Source organism: Amblyomma mixtum, chromosome 7 (genome assembly GCF_055824585.1).
Source record: "Amblyomma mixtum isolate Tamu chromosome 7, ASM5582458v1, whole genome shotgun sequence".
NCBI classification, from domain to species: domain Eukaryota; kingdom Metazoa; phylum Arthropoda; class Arachnida; order Ixodida; family Ixodidae; genus Amblyomma; species Amblyomma mixtum.
In genome coordinates, this window is record NC_143018.1 from 149,535,582 (window position 1) to 149,556,047 (window position 20,466).

General features: G+C 46.7%; 1 protein-coding gene across 5 annotated transcripts in view; it reads left to right on the forward strand.

Annotated features, from left to right (window-relative positions):
• Window positions 1-20,466, forward strand: part of LOC149337835 (mitogen-activated protein kinase 14A-like) — a 126,770-nt gene that overhangs the window by 31,759 nt on the left and 74,545 nt on the right. For 4 of the 5 annotated variants that reach the window (XM_089553547.1, XM_089553545.1, XM_089553546.1 and 1 more), the window contains exons 4-6: window positions 11,586-11,697; window positions 18,297-18,326; window positions 19,325-19,372. In XM_089553547.1, coding sequence (XP_089409673.1) covers window positions 11,586-11,697; window positions 18,297-18,326; window positions 19,325-19,372 — 190 coding nt within the window. The remainder of the gene's footprint in view (window positions 1-11,585; window positions 11,698-18,296; window positions 18,327-19,324; window positions 19,373-20,466) is intronic. The other variant, XM_089553548.1, reaches the window with a different exon arrangement.

A 20,466-nucleotide genomic window follows, 5' to 3' on the forward strand; every position in this document is an offset into this window, starting at 1 on the left:
CTTTGCCCTGCAGTGGGTGTAGTCAGGCTGATGATGATGACCGCACCTCTGGCCTCCGTTTTCTTGTCATCACTGGGGAGAGGTGAGTGTCTCCCCCTCACCCTTAAATCGTCACCCCCTCGCCGCTCCGGCCCATAGCTCCAAGCTGCCAGTCTCGCTCCCATCCCTACGTAGGGAGAGCATGCTCTGATACTAAATTTGGCTTTCCGACGTGTATTTCGATGGGTTTTCCTCATCGTGGACGTGCGCTATCCAACCCTAGGAGCTGATTGCCTGTGCCACTGCAACCTGCTGGTCAATACGCACTGCCAGCGTTTTGTGGACGCCACGATGAGCTGTTGCTATGCTGTGACACTGTTGTTCGCTTGCTGAGTGCAGCAGCCAACATGTCAGAGGGGGCGGGTGGCATTATGAGAAGACTGCGTACCTCGGCGGCAGTCTCGGGTGGAAGTGACGTGATGGAATTTCTGGGAGGTAATGCGGGCAGTGATGAACTGGCTGCTTACTTGGGCGAGCCACAGCTGAGGATCGGCTGCAGCCCAGAATGGGGCAACGTGAAGGGACTGCGTGGAAACGTCGCGGGAAGGGCCAACACTGGGCAGGGTGGGTGTTCCAGCTGACGTCACCAGTTTGTTGCGTCAACAAGCGTGAGGAGAACATTGACTGATTCATTGGCAGTAGTGCCAGGGTTCAATGCACTGCCTTGAGCCAGCCAGAACAGACTCGCGTGAGGCTCCAGCGTAAGGAGGGGCCCAACGAGGATGCGCCTCGGTGTAGTCTTCATCGGTGGCCACTGCGTGAGACCAGTGCTGCTACGAGTTCTGCGCAGAGGTAGGCATCCTCAAGAGGATTTCGCTCGGTGAGAAGTGGGAATGATGGAGGATCGGTGCATGGAAATTCGTGAGGGTGAGATCAACGCGTTGGCAAGATGCACAGTCTTTTCGAGTTAGAAAATTGGCTTTATGAGTTAGAACAGGGCTTCTTTCGGCATAGTATTGTCAGTGGTGTGGTACATCAAAATACAGCTAAGACATGCTAACTAGCGAGCTGGATTACTAATATTGTGTATTTAACTTTTTAACTATTACTTTTAGGGCACTGCCGCGGTGGCTCAGTGGTTACGGCGCTCAGCTGCTGACCCGAAAGACGCGGGTTCAATCCCGGCCGCGGCGGCCAAATTTCGATGAAGGCGAAATTCTGGAGGCCCATGTACTGTGCGATGTCAGTGGACATTAAAGACCCCCAGGTGGTCGAAATTTCCGGAGCCCTTCACTACAGCGTCCCTCATAGACTGAGTCGCTTTGGGATGTTAAATCCCTATAAACCAAACCTATTACTGTTAGGCTCTTTAATTATTGAGTAATATCCGTATCAATTAATCCATATAAGCTCCATCCGTATAAGACCCAGGTTGTTGTTCCTGGAAAACCTTTAGCGACTAATCATTAATTGAACTGCCATAATGGGCAGTTTGCTCACAATCCTTTGAGCAGGTTGTGATGATGTCACGAGGTCACGTGACCTAGATGACAGGTGCGGCACCTGCTTTAAGTGCGTTAGCACTGGTGCTTCTATTCAGCTTCTTAGCCGTTGTCTGTGGGGTCTCTCTGACCACAGGGTTGTGAGTAACCTGCCAGAAGCAAGCTTTAGACAGGTAGACAGCTTCAAGTAGAGGGCTGAGTCGGGCTGGTTGGTTCATGTTGAATGGTACGGCAAAACAGCACTGACGGACGGGACGGAAGAAGATGAGACAAACACATGCGCTGAACTAACGACCAAAAAAAAAAAAGTTCAGCGCATGTGTTTGTCTCATCTTCTTCCGTCCCGTCCGTCAGCGCTGTTTTGCCGTACCATTAGACAACAGCTTTTCGGCGCAGTGGAAGCCCTAGGGCACTAAAATGGCACCCACAGGAATTGTTTACTCGAGACTCGGGGAGTTATTGATTACCATAATTCAGCCCAAATGCGGCATTTTGGGCAACCCTTTTGATTTTCAATTTGCCAGGGTAATGTTTTATTTTAAGCCTCACTGCAGTGTTAGTAAGGTGGAAAGTTGGGCGAGTTGAATCTTATTCATGATGAAGTTAGCGCCAAAAACGAGGACCAAAGAAGGAGAAAAAGACACAACACGAGCGCTTTTTCGCAACTAAAACTTTAATGGAAGAACACATGACATATATATCCATCTCGTGAAGTAAATTTACTTCACGAGATGGATATATATGTCATGTGTTCTTCCATTAAAGTTTTAGTTGCGAAAAAGCGCTCGTGTTGTGTCTTTTTCTCCTTCTTTGGTCCTCGTTTTTGGCGCTAACTTCATCATGAATGACTGCAGTGTGCAAAGAAGGCACTGACGTCTGAGGGCACTGCAGAAACCGCACTGGAGTAATGCGAAAGCGTTGACGCCTTCTCTTTGCCCCTCTGTGGATTGTGACGTCGCGTCTGACAATCGAATCACATAATTCACTTTATACCACAGTTAATGCACCTCTATCTCTAATTCATTCACATTTAATTCACAATCAATTCATTGAATTCACACTCAATTCACTATTGATTTACTCAATTCACCTTTAATTCATTGCAATGTATCATTAGTCATATTATACCCACATTAATCTACCTTAATTTATAATTAATTCACTATAATGCACCTTAATTCATCTTCATTTACGCAGTGATGTGATAGCTGCGCCAATTGCGCCGATGTGCGCCAAAAGGCAAAACCTGCTACATCCTGCTACATTTTTGTTATTCTGCGCCAAAGCTGCGCCAAACGCGTATTTTCACATTCCGAAAGCAGTGCGAGGGGCAAGCAAAAGGTACAGAGAACGTTTGGCAGCTGAAGAAGAGCAGGCTGCGAAACGGCAGCGTGCCAATGTGCCCAAGATGACACCAAGTGATGCTGACAAAACCCTCAAGCTGGAAGTAGAAACAGCAAAGAAAATGCTGGTGAATGCAGAGCTGCTCATCAACAATGGCATAAAGACGAAGAATTCTGGTGATACTGAAAGTGGGCAGGCCTTGGTTGCTGAAGGGAAAACAAGGCTTTCAGCTGCTGTTGACAAAATGTCGCCTAAGACAGCCAACTAGGCAGTATTTTGCAGTTAAAGACTGAATGATGTTGCTCAGAGAAAAAAGGCACAGAATAGGTCCACTTCTTTTTGATAGGCCAAGAAGCCGAAAAGTTGTGCTGTCGTGTACATAATTATTATTCAGTTCGAAACGTTGATAGTGTTTTTTTCATTGTTTTTCTGTAAGCTTGTGATCTGCATTCTAGTCATTTTTAAATAAAAGTTCCAGTGAATTCCTTGTTGTCCATTTATAACTGCTGTCCTATAGGGGCTTGGCGGCTATAACACAGGGCTGATCTATACTTGGTCGCATAAAAGATTACATGACACTGAAGTTTTAAACTTAGTTATTTGGGCCAACATATGATGTTTCACTTTTGCCTCTAATTTAATTAAATTATTGCCAAAACCACGATCTGATTATGAGGCACGCCGTAGTTTGGGACTCCAGAATTTGACCACCTGGGGTTCTTTAATATGCACCTAAATCTGAGTACACGGGTGTTTTTGCATTTTGCTCGCATTGAAATGCCCCTAACATCCTACTGAACAGCACCTTTTTGTTCCAAAAGGTTTACTCCTTACTTTACTATTTTACTTCTCGCAAAGTCAATTTTTTCACTTGGCAATGAGCTTTGAGCTGCTCCAAAAGCTTGTTTCCCTGCTCCAAAATTCCCTTTTGGCTGCTCCAAAAAGCTGCTCCAAAATGGCTTCAGCCAATCACATCACTGTTTACGACTATAATTTCTACAATTTGGTATTATTGATTAGATTTCGATTAACTCCAAAGCCCCCATTGTTTCACCTTGGTATGCATTTCGGACATCAAAATTTCGTGCTGCGAGTTGGCTCCGCCCACTTTTCCGGTCATGTGGGCCAATCACGTGGTACATGACACGGTGTGTCACGTGGCACCGCACTTCTGGCAATTCAAATTTCCGACTCCAGCCCAACCACGCCTACTGTTGGTCACTTTTTTGGCTCTGAATTTATTAACTAATGATCCGATCGGCACCAAAATGTTTCCACCGCATGCTCACATCATCCTCCTTCAATTATAACCACTTTTGAGACGATATGCCTTTATAGTTTTCCACAGTCGCTGCGGACACGGTTTTGATAGTAGAAAGCCACCGACATAGCCTAGTGATGCTTTCACATTAATAAAAATTGGCAGTACCTTAGCTCTGCTATGCCAGGATATACGTAGCATGAGGTATTGGTATATCTTGGTTAACTCTTTCCTGTCCGCGGGGAAAATGGTGGTTTTCAGGTCATATCATTAATATTTTTTTTTCTTTAACAAAACTTGCTTGGTACAGGAGTGTATGGTATCGAATTGTAGAGGAGGAAATTCTCTTCACATTGTTATTAGTCACAGTCAATATGTTTATTGAGTAAGAGATGAAAAAAAAATTATCAGAAAGAAAATTGTAGTTACAAAGAAAAAACCCACAAAAACATCAAAGTTTCGTCACAAAAATAAAACAAAAAAATTTCAAAATATACATTTTTTGAAACAGGGAACGATGCAACATTGCAGCAAATTTTAGTTTGCTGCGAACAGTATTAGCTGGGCTAGGAAAGGAAACAGTAGTCCTAGTGACTATCGTGCCACCGCGCGAAACAGTTCCTTGTTGCAGTGAAGCAGAGGTTGGCCGCACATGTCTCACAGAAAACATTTGTTTTTTGTTACACCTTTTTTTCTTCGTAACACAATTTGCAGTTCCGGTACTTTGCATTTTCTGCAGCTTGTGCTGCAGCCCCTGAGGTGAATCACGAGGCGGAAACAGAGGGCGAACATTGGGGTCCTCAGGATGTGGCTTATCAAATCCGAGGAGTTGCTCGATCAATTCAAGTCTGAACGCGAACTGATCAAGTCTTGATGTCCTCGACAATTCTGGCGCTTCGGGATGCTCCTGGCGATGCGCGTCAAAAAGTATGAAGCTGTTGACGACCCTGCCGCCGAGCGCCGTGCGACACTCCGGCGCGCAACGCCGAGGTCGACCCCTGGCTGTCTTCGAGCCGAAAACACGACTCTCTGCGCTGCCGGCGGCAAGTAATCCCGCCCGAAAGACGTTGACACCCTGCAGATAACAGTTATGACCTTCAGAACACTCTGATCTTTTCCGATAAGCGCGCAGCAAAAGCGGAACATTTCGGGGGAGAAAGCGAAACTTACCGAGGCATGGCTGTTGACGTTCCGGGTCGGTCTGACGCAGTTTCGCTGTCGGTGCTGAAGTCTGAAGAGCCGAAGTCGTCTTCTGAATGCTCACTGCTGCTGTTCTCGTCCAAAAAAGAACTCTCAGGAACATCAATTTCTGTGGAAACGCGCGGTTTCGGCGCAGCAGCAGCGCGCGACGTCGACGCCATGGTGGAAACAAGGAGCGCCGGTCAGCTGACTCCGGAGGGGCTTCAAAAATCACCGCTTGGCGGAAAAAGCCAAACCAAACGCGAAACTGAAAGAAGAGATCCTTTATTTCATACTGGATGGCGCTACTTGTCCAGGAACGCTTCAAAAAACGAGAAAATACGAACTTGAAACCATCGATAGCGGGCTATCGATGGGAATAGGCGCGGACAGGAAAGAGTTAAGCTTGTTATTATCTTGGTTTCCCCCCTGTTGAACCTTGGGTAACCGTTCTTCCCTTTGCTCTAGACCCTGCCGCGGTGGCTCAGTGGTTATGGCTCAGGAGAGCAATCTGCCGGGCTAGTTGGTGAAGCATGTTAAATATAAAAATAGAATACTTCGTCCCTTGTCCGTTTTTTTGTGCTGAATTATATTTAACAGTGGTTATGGCTCTCGGCTGCTGACCCGAAGGACGCGGGTTTGATCCCCGCCGTGGTGGTCGAATTTCGATGTAGGCGAAATTCTAGAGGCCCGTATACTGTGCGATGTCGGTGCACATTAAAGATCCCCAGGTGGTCGAAATTTGTGTCGCCCTTCACTGCGGCGTCCCTCATAGCCTGAGTTGCTTTGGGATGGTAGACCCCAATAAACCAAACCTTTGCTCTAGCGTCTCCGCCGTATGTTTGGCCTTGTTACACTCATTCTTCCGTTCGTTATTTCTACGCTCAACGACCAACTGCCACGCGGCAACCTCGGGGTCCAACGAGATGAGATTGTCAAGTCTCCTGCGCCGCTTGACCTTCTTTATCCTCCATGGAACACGACACATCGACTATGTATCTCTGCACATTTATACACGCGGCGCAATCTCCTCGCACATGTCCAGTAGCGCACAGCGGCGAGCGCGTGTGGCGAGGCAGCACGCCAGCTGTGCTCAGTGACGTCACTCGCTCCTCGCACATGTGCGATATGGTCGACGGAGGGAGCACGTGAAATGGCGAGACTGTGGGCAATGTAAGCTACAAAAACATTGTAGCCGGGGGAGCAGGATTCGAACCTGTGGCAGCATGAACAGATCAGTTCTGCTCGCCACCGCGTCAGACCACTACGCGATCATCGCAGCTCTTTTTTTGAGCATGGTATTTATTGCACTGAGAGTGTGTTCTGTTTGCACGAACTACATTTACAAAGCTTTTAGGAATCGCCCTGAAAGACATCTCGAAAACACAAGAGTGCAACACAGACAGGAGGGAAGGCTGAGCACATCACCAGGAGGGAGTGCCACTCCGGTTGAAAAGTCGGTCGCTTCTTGCACTTCCCTCAGGTGAACAATCAGTTCACATTCAAACTGCCAGGCTCTCGAGCTGTGCTTGCAATGGTGTCGCTTTCGTCACTGTTGTGTTTGGGATGCCCCCCCTCCTGCCTGGGTGGATTAAAGCAGCTCGCGCTTCCCTCCTGCCTAAGTGGATTAAGGCAGCGGACCCTGACCGGCGAAGGCCGAAGATGCGGCGGGGGTTGGCAAAGACGGCGGCAGCGGCAGAAACAGCGGCGATGTGGTGGCGACGTGGCGGTTGAGTCGGCCCTCGGGTCGACGGACAGAGTGGTGATGTGCTAATTGAAAGACGGCTGTGTCCTCGGCGTCTCGTGTTTTGGACATCCGGCAGGGAAGCGTCCAACATGTGCACAAGGAAGGTCGTTCACCTGCGGGAGGTTCATTTCCAGATTGTACCCTTTCCCATCGACCGAGCTGCGAGGGAGCGGGACAGCCAGCACCGCCCTTGCCGTGGGTGGTATCAACAGTATCCACAACTGTCGGTCTGATTGGACGTCATTCTTCGAACTATTTCCCCAGACAGGGATCTGGGGGATCCGTGTGCTATTTAACGGGTGTTGTTTTGAGGACTCCAGTGCACTCCTGTTGACTCCTGAAGTAGTTTCCTTTCACTGAGAGCCACTATCAGTTACCCTTATGTAAATAATGTAAATATTCTTGTATAAAGTCCGCCTTTCTTGTTTTCTTCTTCGTAACCCCGTCTCCCGCCTTCCTCATCCCTTCTCCGGCCCGACCACTCTCACCCAATCCTAATATCACCTACCCGCGTTCACGTGTGCTAAACGGCCAGTCTCTCGCGCTGTAGTTTCAGAATGTGGTCTCGATCATCCTTTATCCATGATTGTGGAAACACCATCAGACGAGCTTGCAGTGAATCACACAAAACGGTGGGAGATCAGAAGCAGTGAAATTCAGTTAGATCTGATGCCATGTCATTGGGTACTGGTAATTAAACGACCTGCAAACTTGTTCTGAGTCTGTTCTGTGCTTAGCACTATTGTGATTGTAACGGTAAATGCTGCCGCATTGTTTTCTGAGCATTCTTGGCGTATGTTCCTTTTTTTAAACATGTGCAACAAAGTGCTGACTCATTTTAGCAGTGAATGCAGATAAAAATGAAATGTTGTGTAAGTACAGGGTACATGTATGCATGCAGTACGTGCCAGAAGTAAAGGTAGAGTGATATTTTTTGGGGGTTAGCCCGTAACTGTTTCGGATTTGTCTCGCATATTAGCTCAAACGACACGCACACATTGTAAGCATCCAGCCTCTCGTTCAGTATTGCCTTGAGGGCTTGTCTTACATGTTTATTACTCCGCAATGTTGGCAGAAGTTGTCCAGTCGGAAAAATAAGTCGACTTTTAAGACAACTGTTGGTGCAAGTGAGGGACCAGCAAAGACAAAGGGCCGCTTAATATTTCAAAACAAGGGAGAGCCATGAGTTCAAAAAATTACGAGGAACTTTAGCAGCTAAAGTGGTGAAAGGCAGAAGCCTGAGTGCTGTATTCTGCTACGCAATTGTTCACTTCAGATTCTGTTGGTGCATTAATTAACTGCCAATTAATGACGCTTAAACTTTGCCTTTAGGAGTGGAACGTGAAAGCGTGCTGTAGTGCTGCCAGTAATTCTCTGCCATCTCAGTGGACATCTGAACAGCACTGTCCAGGAAGGGAGGAAGTCAGAGTGAAAGAATAAAGAGGGGTTTGAGGAAAAGAAATTGCGCAGTAACTGTGGACACCCGTCAAAATTCGTGACAGTATGAGCTATTAAAGGCCTTAAAAGGTGCCAGTCTTGTTGTCCCCGGAGTGGAGGAAGTACAGAGGCAGGCATTGGTGGCAGGGAGAACGAGTGGACCACGTCTTTGCAGTGGGGCTCTGCTTATCAGCCACATGAGAGCCAGGCATGACTGCTTTTAGACGCCCTTTTGACTTTTTTTGTGCACCATTTTTACATGGGCCATCACTGCAAGCGTCCAGTGTGGGGAGAAACTGCCACGCATTTCCACCTTGCTGGGAGTGGAACTGTTTGATCAGACGCCTTACTTTAAGATGTCTAAAGGGGCAGCACATGAGATGCCAGTCTAAAGAAGAGACTGCTTTTCCTGAAGGGGATATATATTTGTACGGGCTGCACCCACGGATGCTGTGCAGTCATCTTCTTCTCTCGCACTGTCCAGAGATACCGTTGTGGCTTTCATGGGCTGTTTTTCTTGAACTGCCAGCGAGCATTCCCTCGTACCAGGCCTTGGTGGCATTTGAGTACATGTGCGAGGTACTACAAGCTTTTCCCCTCGGCTTCCTTTGGGTGAAATCATCATCAGACAGGCAGAGAGTTTGCTCTGTTGGACAACAAGTGACCACAGTTCAACCATTGAGGAAGAAGACAAGCTGCAAAAAGTGGACTTTCCAAGGCAGGCTACGCGAGTTTCCCAAGGACTCGGTGAATGACAACGAATGACCGCATCATAAATGCTGCTTGATGTGTAGTTTTCACTCTGAAAAAAAAAAAATCTTTTTTGCATATCACGTTCATGGGCCTCACCCCCAAAATTGGATCTCAAGTCTGGAAAAAAAAATGCGTGGCCCTTGCATGGTATAAATGACCAGATATGGTAACTAAGCTTTGACTGTGCTGTGGGAAGCAGGAGCGCACCTTTGGTCACACGTTTTCCAGCGCATCTCAAAACTGAGTGAGCCCACCCTTGATCTGTTGTTCCGTACTGTCAGTGCGAGCAGCTAACCAGAGAGATGGTTGAAGCTTCTCTGAACTGGAACCAAGTGTGTCGGGGGCCCACTGATAACTTTATCTCGGAAGGAACTTGAATTTTTGGTGTGAATGGCTGGTATTGTGTTCTGATGATGTCACTGTTCCCTTTCTTTTTGTTTTTTTTTGACATCTCCCAGTGATGCAGTATAACCTGGCTTGAATGCTAGCACTTGTCCGTGTCTTCTTATCCATGCCCTCTTCTTTTGGTGCGCTATTATTTCTTTTTAAGTATGAGCAACTTACGTGCACAGACTTACTTTCATCCATGGTTTTGTCAATGAGTACTTCTTGAATTTTTTTCACATTTCTTGCCTGTTTGGCTGAGACTGTGCCCTTACCTATCATTCACTCACCTAGTGAAGCTGTCCCCCCGTTTTTTTATTCAGAATTGTCTTTTTTTTTTGCAACCTTGTGTAAAAAACAACATGCACCTGATTCTCAGAGCCGCTGTGTTCACTTTATCTGTAGCAAAGCAGACATTTGGGCTAGTTGGTGTGAATTCATGGTGGAAAAAACAGTGCAAACTAAGACAGAAAACACAGAAAAGAGGGGAGACACTACAAGCGCTGACTCGCAACTAAGGTTTATTGGAAAGAACAGAACACAATATATACAAAAACCACCCACGACTGCGTACGTCATAACACATTACGTGTAAGCGTGCAAGATAATCTAAACAGAAGCATCGCGCGTGTGCACCCGGTTATTTAAGTACCTAAATTCCAATTCTGACAAGGCCACTGAAGGATCACTCACGCACCGTTTGCCGTTTTTTCGGATAAAGAACGCTTCCATCAGCTCCCGGGTCACCTTATCTTGGTGGAAAAAAGCACGTTAGTTTTCGGGAAAAGGGGTGTACATTTGCAAACCCGGCAGTGTGCGGGAAGGTTGTCTCGCGAGTCGCTGCCGAGTAGGTTGCGGTGCTCAAAGAGCCTTACATTTACGCAGCGCCCCGTTTGCCCGGTGTACTCCTTACCGCAAGACAGTGGCAACCGATATACAACACCCTTTTTGCAAGGAATGAAAGGCGCCACATGTTTTGTTGTACAGGCCTTGCGATTCTTGTGGACACCAGCCGCCAGTTTTTTGTCCTCTTGTGGACAAATTGCACTTTATCTCACTGCAATTATAGCCAGCCCCATCCACCAACACAAAATTATCTGATCGCGCTGTGGTTCAGCAACTTGAAGCAAACACTGCTGAACACACAAATGCGAGTGATGCGGGATTGCAACTTGTGCTTTTGTTGATTGAGGGTGGGCAGATGGATGTACGACGCGAATTTTTTACTGTGGCGAAAAAAAAAAAGAAATCTGTCGACTGTTCTTTTCTGCTGTAATGAACCCTCCTCCCAAATTTGTAAAAAAAGGAAATAGTGTGGGCTCGCTGTGCAAATAAATGGGAAGTGCTTCGATCAGCTTGCTGAGGGACTTGAGTAAGTGCCAGATACATTGTTGGATTTTAACCCTTTCAGGTGCTTAGTATGCAATTGCGTAAGCGGCAGACTTACAGCTTTTTCTGAGAGACTGAAACACTTAGCAGTGATTCATTATTTCAGTCAAATTGAGCACCCTTTTCTTGTTGCAAATAAGTTTTTTTTTTTTTTGTACCATGTTGCGAATGCAGTAAATAATGTTTAACATAAGAGTGAGCTAGGTAGCACTTTGTCCGCCATTTTTGTGCAGACACATCTTGCCGCGAGTGGAAACATAGATTGTTTTTGCTCTATTTCAAGCATAATGCGAATCTTCGAAACACAAAGTGATTCCACGATCCTTACCTGACACATGAGAACATTTCAATGTTACTATTTCTAAGAAATCTGGCACACTGTGTGGAATTCTCCACATCTTTGTAAGAACTGACCTGCTGGTCTTTCACGCTCGAAAATTAACTAATGCCCTTTGTTGAGGCCGGAATATACTACTTAGATGAAAAAAATAACTGATTTCAGTCGAAGCAAAAAATGGCGCCTGAAAGGGTTAACCGGTGTAGAGAAGTGTGCAGATTGCAGTGCCTTCCCGAAGCATGTGAGGCCATCAATGGGGTTCCTTCCCGACAGCTACCTGGTGAACCACCTGATGGGCTCTGACCTGAACAACATAATCCGGACGCAGCGGCTGAGCGACGACCACGTCCAGTTCCTCGTCTACCAGATCCTGCGGGGCCTCAAGGTCAGGCATGGTCTACGTGCTACGCACACGTGTCACAATGGGACTGACCACACTGTCGTTTCGGATATGCTAAGCACTGAGACCTATCTTCACTACTGAGGCTGCCTTTTTGATGCGACATAATGTTCCACACTTCCCTTGAGAAGCTTTGAGTGACTCAAGTCAGATCTCATTAGGCTTTCTTAGCTTCTCACCAGCGTAAGTAATGAGAAGCATCTCTCTGGCATCTTGTGTGTGAAATCTCACAAGCACCTTTCGTGTATTGCCACAGTGTCTTGTGTGTGAGCACACCATTTCTGAGCTTAATGCGCTGTCTCCTTTCTCTTTGTGTAGGTTCTAAACCGCTATAAAAAAAATGCAAAGCAGTAGCTGTTTGTTGTGCACTCTGCTCACTTCACATGCCTCAGCAGTGGCTGTACAGGATAGAAACTGTGGGTTGAAAAAGAAAATGTCATAGCATTTAGGCTGCTTGCTATGTCATGGGCACAAGGAGTGACTGACGTTCTTCGAGCCCTGCCAAAACTCCTCTTGCAACTGGTTTCACTGCCCTTATACGGCATGCATGAGTCATATCACTTTCTAGTACCTTTCAGTGTGCAGATGTTGGTCAGTTGTGATGCCACCCTGAGCATCCGCAGGGACATACATCCCTGCGGAGGGACAGTGGTAAGCAGTGCATTATCACGGACCCGAGTACCCGCGCTATCACATTCACACTATCAATCAGGTGATAGAGAAATGCGCAGAATATAACCAACCCTTATATATAGCCTTCATTGATTACGAGAAAGCATTTGACTCGGTGGAAATCTCAGCTGTCATGCAGGCATTGCGGAATCAGGGTGTAGAAGAGTGTTATGTGAAAATATTGGAAGATATTTATAACGACTGCACAGCTACTATAGTTCTCCATAAAGTCAGCAATAAAATTCCAATACGGAAAGGTGTCAGGCAGGGAGACACGATCTCGCCAATGCTCTTCACTGCCTGCTTACAGGAGGTATTCCGGGGACTGGAATGGGAACAGTTGGGGATAAGAGTTAATGGAGAATACCTGAGTAATTTGCGATTCGCTGATGACATTGCCTTGCTAAGCCACTCAGGACAAGACCTGCAAAGCATGATCAATCAGTTAGACAGGCAGAGCAGAACGGTGGGGCTAAGAATTAACATGCAGAAAACCAAAGTAATGTTCAACAGCCTAGCAAGGGAACAGCAGTTCGCAATTGGTAGCGAGGTGCTGGAAGTAGTAAGAGAATATGTCTACTTAGGGCAGGTAGTGACCGCAGATCCGGATCATGAGAGGGAAATAACTAGAAGAATACGAATGGGGTGGAGCGCATATGGTAGGTTCTCTCAGATCATGAATGGTAGCTTACCAATATCCCTGAAGAGAAAAGTATACAACAGCTGTATCCTACCGGTACTCACCTATGGGGCAGAAATGTGGAGGCTAACAAAGAGGGTTCAGCTTAAGTTAAGAACAACGCAGCGAGCTATGGAAAGGAAAATGATAGGTGTAACGTTAAGAGATCGGAAGAGGGCGGAGTGGGTGAGGGAACAAACGCGGGTTAATGACATCTTAGTTGAAATCAAAAGGAAGAAATGGGCTTGGGCAGGGCATGTAATGCGAAGGCAAGATAACCGCTGGTCCTTAAGGGTAACGGAGTGGATTCCAAGAGAAAGCAAACGTAGCAGGGGACGGCAGAAAGTTAGGTGGGCGGATGAGATTAAGAAGTTTGCAGGGATACAGTGGCGGCAACTGACAAAGGACAGGGTTAATTGGAGAGACATGGGAGAGGCCTTTGCCCTGCAGTGGGTGTAGTCAGGCTGATGATGATGATGATGATGAGTACCCGCGCTTAGCCGTGTGTTTCAAAACCGTGTCCAGGGAAGAGGGGATCCCAGTGGTTGAGCCGATGCCGAGCGTTTGGACCTTCAAGGCCCCTCGAGGGGGTGGAGGCAACACACCACTTTGGCCCCAGCGGCACCTCCGGCCTGACCTGACCGGGGGAAATCAGCAGTCGCCTTTTCCTGTCCTCCCCTCCATCTTTCACTTTCCTTTCTCACAACTCTCCTGTCTCCTGTTCACTTCTTAGATTTTCCCTTTTTCATGGCGGCTAGGGTTAACCTTGTGTGGCCAACCAGCCTGTGTTACACCATATTTGGTTATAGTGTGTTGGAAAATTTCCAGTGCACACAGGACAGGGACAAAGAAGAGAACACCACAAGCTCTATGGTACAGGCGCTATAGTGGTTATAGTTAAGGTGTACAGCTGGCGTGGGCAGGACTTCTTTCCAAATTCCTGTCCCGTCCAATCGTTGGGCTCCATTGTGGGTGGGTATCTGGCACCGTGGCCGAAAAACCGATACAAAACACATACAAAAAAGACACTTTGGAAATTCTACAGTGTGCTTGGCGAAAGCCTTGTGGTCAACCCACTGCCGCTTCCCCGAACTGCTTGGTGCGGAATCACTGGGCCGCTTCGAAGCTATGCGTCTCACTCCCTCGACCGCAACGAGATGTCTGGCGAAGGAGCGAAGGAAATCCACTGAAGGATTTCGCGTTAATACATGTACAGAACGATCACCCTCAAAAGAGAGTGCAGACCAATGCAACAGCAGAATTCCTGCAAAAAAAAGTTTTCCCTAGGTAGTATGTTGTAGATAGTAAAAATGGAAACCAACCAGCTAGAAAAGCGTCTCTGTTCATTGTTTCAAAATCTCTGACTGATGCGTTCGACCTTGGCTAGAAGGTGACGAAGCTGAACAGTGGAGACCTACTCCCCGAAACCCGCGACAATGAGTAATATTCTAAACTTGCAACCATATTATACTTTGGAGAAATTTCTGTATCCATGACGCAGCAAAGGGCGTAATATCTGAACACGATTTTCTCAATCTCTCTGAACAAGAAATGTTGGAAGGTCGAAAAGACCAGAATGTCACAGATGTCTATCGTAACGAAATTGAAAAAGGCAACAAGGAAACGCAAACAAAGCACATAGTCCTGACCTTTTCCTCCAGCCATCTCCCCGAATCCATAGAACTAGGGTATCTCAAAATAACTGTAAGACCATACATCCCAAATCCCAGACGGGCAATCACTCGTGGCGTACAGGAAACAGTCCCCACCACACAAATGCACTCAACAAATGTAAAATCTTTCGCCACTACCAGGAGAATGCAAGCTGGCTCTCAGGCGGATTATAGTAGAAAGCGGCGTCGCAGCTTATATTAAAGACTAAAATCAAAGCTGCAGCAGCTACCCTACTTACATGAAAAACACCAACAGTGTGTTCTATATATCTGGAGCCTCACCCCATTCAAACTGTGCATGAATTAGCCAGACCCACATTGGGTGGTTGGATTCCTCTTTTTGGGGAAGTCAGAAAACACTGACTGAAAATGAAGGAACCAAAAAAATGAACTTTTTAAATGACGTTTCAGCTCCGCATGGGAGCCTTGTTGACAAACGTCATTTGAAAAGTTCACTTTTTTGGCCAGTGATCTGCCTTCATCTTCATATACACCCCCCGACCAGACGGGGGTTCTGTTGCAACTTTGAAAACGCTGACTCAAGAGGCCAAATCTCAAAGGATTTTATTCTCTGTACTAACACCTTCTTAATGAACATTGGTAAGCCTACATACTGGTCCCCGATTTCAGGGAAAATGAGCTGTATATACAGTTGAACCCCTCAATAACGAAAGCCCTCAGCAACGAAATTCTCGCGGCAACGAAAAATTCTGGCGCCCCCGGCGAACTCCCATAGGGTTCAATGCATTTGTCCCCTCTCAACAGCGAAGGGTTTTTAAAAAGCAGTCCCGCACTAACGAAAGTTTGAGGTAGGGATCTGCAACATTTTTTCGGCACATCAGCCAGTCGGGAACATAGAATGGGCAAAACTGCAGCAGCACTCATCCGACAAGTCGGACCCGTTCATTTCAACTGCCAACAAGCACCAGCGCAGCCATTTTTGTTTACTTTCGGTTGGTTTGGTAATGATGATGATAGCAAAGCAATTTTTTTTTTGCCCGCTGAAAGCGGCTTTTTGCTAACCCGTCTGTTGGCAAATACGCACGCACGTGACGTTTCACGTGACGACAATGCCGGCCAACCGGGAAAGAGCAGGGAACCCTTTTTTTTCTTTTCGCTAGTGCGCCCACCACGCTATCTCGCCGATCTCGCCGTCCGCCTTGTGCAAGCCGAATTCGCCCGCGACTTGCTTGTGTACAGTGTTTTTTGTTGTTTTTTTGACTGTCGGAAACATGCCGCCTCCTGTGAAGAAGCGCAAGTTTTTGACGCTGCAGGAAAAGGCTGCAATCATCGCCGAAGCTGAAAAAGGCAGAAAGAAGATGGACATTGCGGAGGATCTTGTAATAAAAACAGCGCAAGGACACGGGACGAGAACGGAGAGTAGACACACACGGCGCTGAACTTGCAACTAAGTTTATTGGAAACACACGCTGCTTTTCAAGGCAGGGCGTCAAGAAAGCGCGCGCATGCGCTTTGTCAAAAATACACTTATCGGGTAATAAAATGTCTCCTAAAGGCACGTGTGATTATCGGTGCTAACCACTGTTAAGCAACTTCATTTCCTTAGAGGACAATGCTACTGAAGGCTGGCTGACACATCTGTTTCCTTTCCTCAAGATATGAAATGCCTCTGCTACTTCCCTCGTGATACGATCGTTATGTATGAACAAGATTTCGGTGTCAACGAAAAACGGGGTGCACTTACACTCGAGACAATGCTTGGCCAAGTTTGTTGAACTCTTCCCCAAAGAATTTTGGTGCTCCAAAAGCCGTACATTAATGCAGCGACCTGTCTGGCCAATATAAGTACGGCCACAGGACAGAGGAATCTGGTAGACCACAGCAACCTTACACGAGACGAACCTGTTTGCATGATTAATTTTACACCCTGTTTTCTTTCCCATTCCATCCCTCTTCCTTTGAACAGCTGCCCCCACTTTGCCTACCTTATTAGGTGCCGAGAACACAACGTTGACACCATACTTGGCCCCCACTTTCTTGAATCTGTGCGAAAGGGAATGTACGTACGGCATTACAGCTATATTCTTTGTTCTATCGTCCACACTGGCGTGCTGCTCAGAGTCCCGTTCGGCGGTTTTCAATTTTTTCAGGATCTTTTCCGCACATGACACAAGAACTGAGTCTGGGAAACCGGCCTGCTTACAGCGGTGTACCTGGGCGCAGAGGCTAGTCATCATTTTGTGAGAACAGGATTTCTTTAACGCCATACTCATGCACCCTGTTACTATCCCGTTTTTTACTAGTTTCGAGTGGCAAGACCTATAGTTCAGCAGGGGCTTCTCACTCCGAGGGGAGTATTGCCAGCACACGTGGTCTTTTTCGAAGACCAGCAGTAAGTCCAAAAATTGTAATGTGTTATGCTGAGGAATTTCATGCGTAAATTTCAGTCCGGACCCTTTCTTTACAAAACAATCTAAAACACTTGACACGGTTTCTGCCTGAGGGGACTTCACAATCACAAGGTAATCATCAACATACCTAAAAATGCGTATAAAACCACCTGCCAATTCATTCGCCACTTCCTTGTCAACATGACTAAGGAAGATGCTGCTGAGCACCGGGGCTACTTTAGATCCTATACACACGCCAGACTTTTGCAAGACTGTTTGGTTTTCCCAAGAGACATACGTATTCTTGAGATAGAAGGTGAGGAGTTCCAAAAAGGATGCCGTAGAAATTCCGCATCTATCTTGAAAAGCATGCTCGTCATTTTGATCTTCAATGGATTGCTGTACATATTGCAGGAGAGGCATATGCGGTAGAGAAAAGAACAGATCTTCCACATCTATACTAAAACCAGAACAGTCTCCAGGGTTGTCACTGAGTAGAAAGTTAACAATTTCCTCTGAGTTTGGAACCAGGAACGGGTCATTCACATGCAGTGTTGAAAGATGTCTGTTTAGGTACGTGGAAACCACCAACTGCCAAGAGCGATGCTCGGAAACTATTGCCCTGAACGGAATCTCCGGCTTATGTGTCTTGGCCGCGAAGAAGATTTCCAGAACCCCTAGCTCAGCATCTTTCACCTTCTTTGCTAGCCCTTCTAAATTAAGTTTAAGCAGCAGAGCCTCTGCCTTCTGTTTACAACGTGCTGGTTTTACCTTGGCGGTCCTGAAATTCTTCATCACTGTATGGCGGGCTTTCTCGGCATAAAGGTCTTCCGATAAGACAACAAAAAACCCTTCTTTGTCCGACTGCACCGCTCGAAGCTGCCTATCACACAGATAGTTTACCAAGGAACTAAACCGGTTACTCTGTCCTTTAGTAGTCTCACAATGACCTACAACATCTACGCACTCAGAAACACATTTTGAGCGGTCATCTATTGCTGCTTGGATCGTTTATGCCATCCTGCTCTGTATAAAAGCGACACGTTTTGCGAAGTTACTAGTTGAAAGTCGCACTTCGTCCATCTGTGTTTTTGTCTCTCTGTGCCTTTCAGCGCGTTCAGTTGATCAGTACGAAGCACCAACTAGCCCCCCGCTCTTGCTTTGTTACCATTGTTATGCTCACAGCCGTGTGTTTCCCCTCCGTTTCAGTACATCCACTCGGCAGGCATCATCCACAGGGTAAGCAGCGCTTGTTTGCTTCCGGGGGGGGGGGGATATAGTATTTACAGTCTCTTTTAAGTTTATTTATCTATTTATTTATTTACAAATACTGCAGGCCCTTCTCGGGCCCGTGCAGGAGTGGATACAAAGGAGACAGTACAGGGGGAACAAGTTAGGTGAACACGTAATACAAAATAAGAATTCATCATCATAGCGGCATCGTGGTGGTAATGATGCCCATTCAGGGAAACGAAAATAGCGGGTTCAGCACGGAAGCAAATATAGTTCCAAAAATAATACAAAATGAAAGTCAGCATCAAAGTTTTATCACGGTGGCATCACTGATGAATCAATGCTATTGACATGCTCTATGTGAATGGTTCAACTGAGTTGCAGTTTACAGCAGCCGAGCGTAGTTTGTTCCAGCTAGATATAGCCGATGGAAAAAAGAATGTTTACGAGCATTAATGTGGCTTATGGGTTGATGAAGTGCTTTCTCATGGCTAGTAGTTCTCAAAGAGTGACGAAATGGTTCCTGGAGGTATGCTTCTCTTCATGTGTTCAAATTACTGTCATAAAGTTAGAACAGAAATTTTAGTCTTGATATTGTTCTACGATGTGCCAAGCTGTGAAGATCTGCTTTGGGAAGTAGATTAGATACGCTTGAATGTTTGGAAAAGTTTGAGTATACAAAGCGTGCTGCTAAGTTTGCTAAGTACTGCTAAGTTGGTGAGAAACCGTTTTGAGAGCCTTGCAGAAATCTAAAATTACTTCCCTTCTGGGGCTAACTGCACAGCCCCTGAGTTTTTTGCCAAGTTTTTCACTGCCTATGTGCAGAGTGCATTCTAGTATCATGCATGTGAAGTAGGGGCACAGTTGATTGCATTTTCTTTTTTTTACTGCCTTTGCGCACCAATGTCCCTCAAGAGGAAAATGTCCCTCTGGTCCTCAGAAGCTGAGGCCAACGAAAAGGCTTCAGTTGAGAGGTGATACAATGTTTTCCTTCCTCCTTTCAGGATCTCAAGCCGAGCAACATTGCAGTGAACGAAGACTGTGAGCTGAAGGTGAGCGTATTTTCTGCTGCAGCAACGGGAGGTGGGTGAGAGAGGCTTGCGAAAAGGGTGCAGCTTGGTGGTGTGGAAAGGAGAATGGTGGGTGCATCGCTGAGAAGAGGCAGGTGGGGCCAAGAAACAGACGCGGGTAGTTGAAATGAGGAACATGAAATGGCCTTGGGCAGGGCATGCAATGCAAATGCAGGATAATCCAAGGCATGGATGAACCAAGAGAAGGCAAGCATAGCTGGGGGCGTATAAAAGATTGAGAAGAAGGGCATGGAAGGGAGAACGTGTTGTCAGGCTAGTTGGTTCAATACTTCACACATGGTACTCGCACGAAACACACAAGACAGGGTATGGGACGAGCGCAAGCTTACGCCTGATTTTATTCAATGGACACAGCACATATTTGAAGGAAAATATAGCACACTTTGAGCATGCGGAGCGAAAGGGTACAGCATGCGTTAGTAGCACACCAAGGCCAGAACTTACATCGTCTTATCGAGGAAGGCTACCTCACTATTGAACAGTACAACCAAAGAATCACTGATACATGCATCTCCTCTTTTCTTTGTGAACAAGGCTTCCATAACTTCACGTGCGATTCAATCGTCCCTCTTGACCAGAACTCTGATCTCATTCAGCCATGGCCGACAGTCACTGCAGGACAGGCAATGCTTAGCCAAATTTGATCCCTCCCCCGTTGTTAGCGATAAACCATGTTCCCGTGCACGATCGTTCAAGCAGCGTCCAGTCTGGCCTACCTACGTTTTTCCACAAGTCAGTGGTATTTCGTGGACAACTCCGACGGCGCATCCCTTTGTGGGAGGGGGGAGGAATCCAATTTGGCAAAGCATTGCCTGTCCTGCAGTGACTGTCGGCCACCGCTGAATGAGATTAGAATTCTGGGCAAGAGTCGCGATTCAGTCACACGTGAAGTTACAGAAGCCTCGTTCACAAAGAAAAGGGGAGATGCATGTATCAGCGATTCTTCTGTTGTACTGTTCAATAGTGAGGTAGCCTTCCTCGATAAGACAATGTAAGTTCTGGCCTTGGTGTGCTACTGATTGTCACATGCTGTACACTTTCGCTCCGCATGCTCA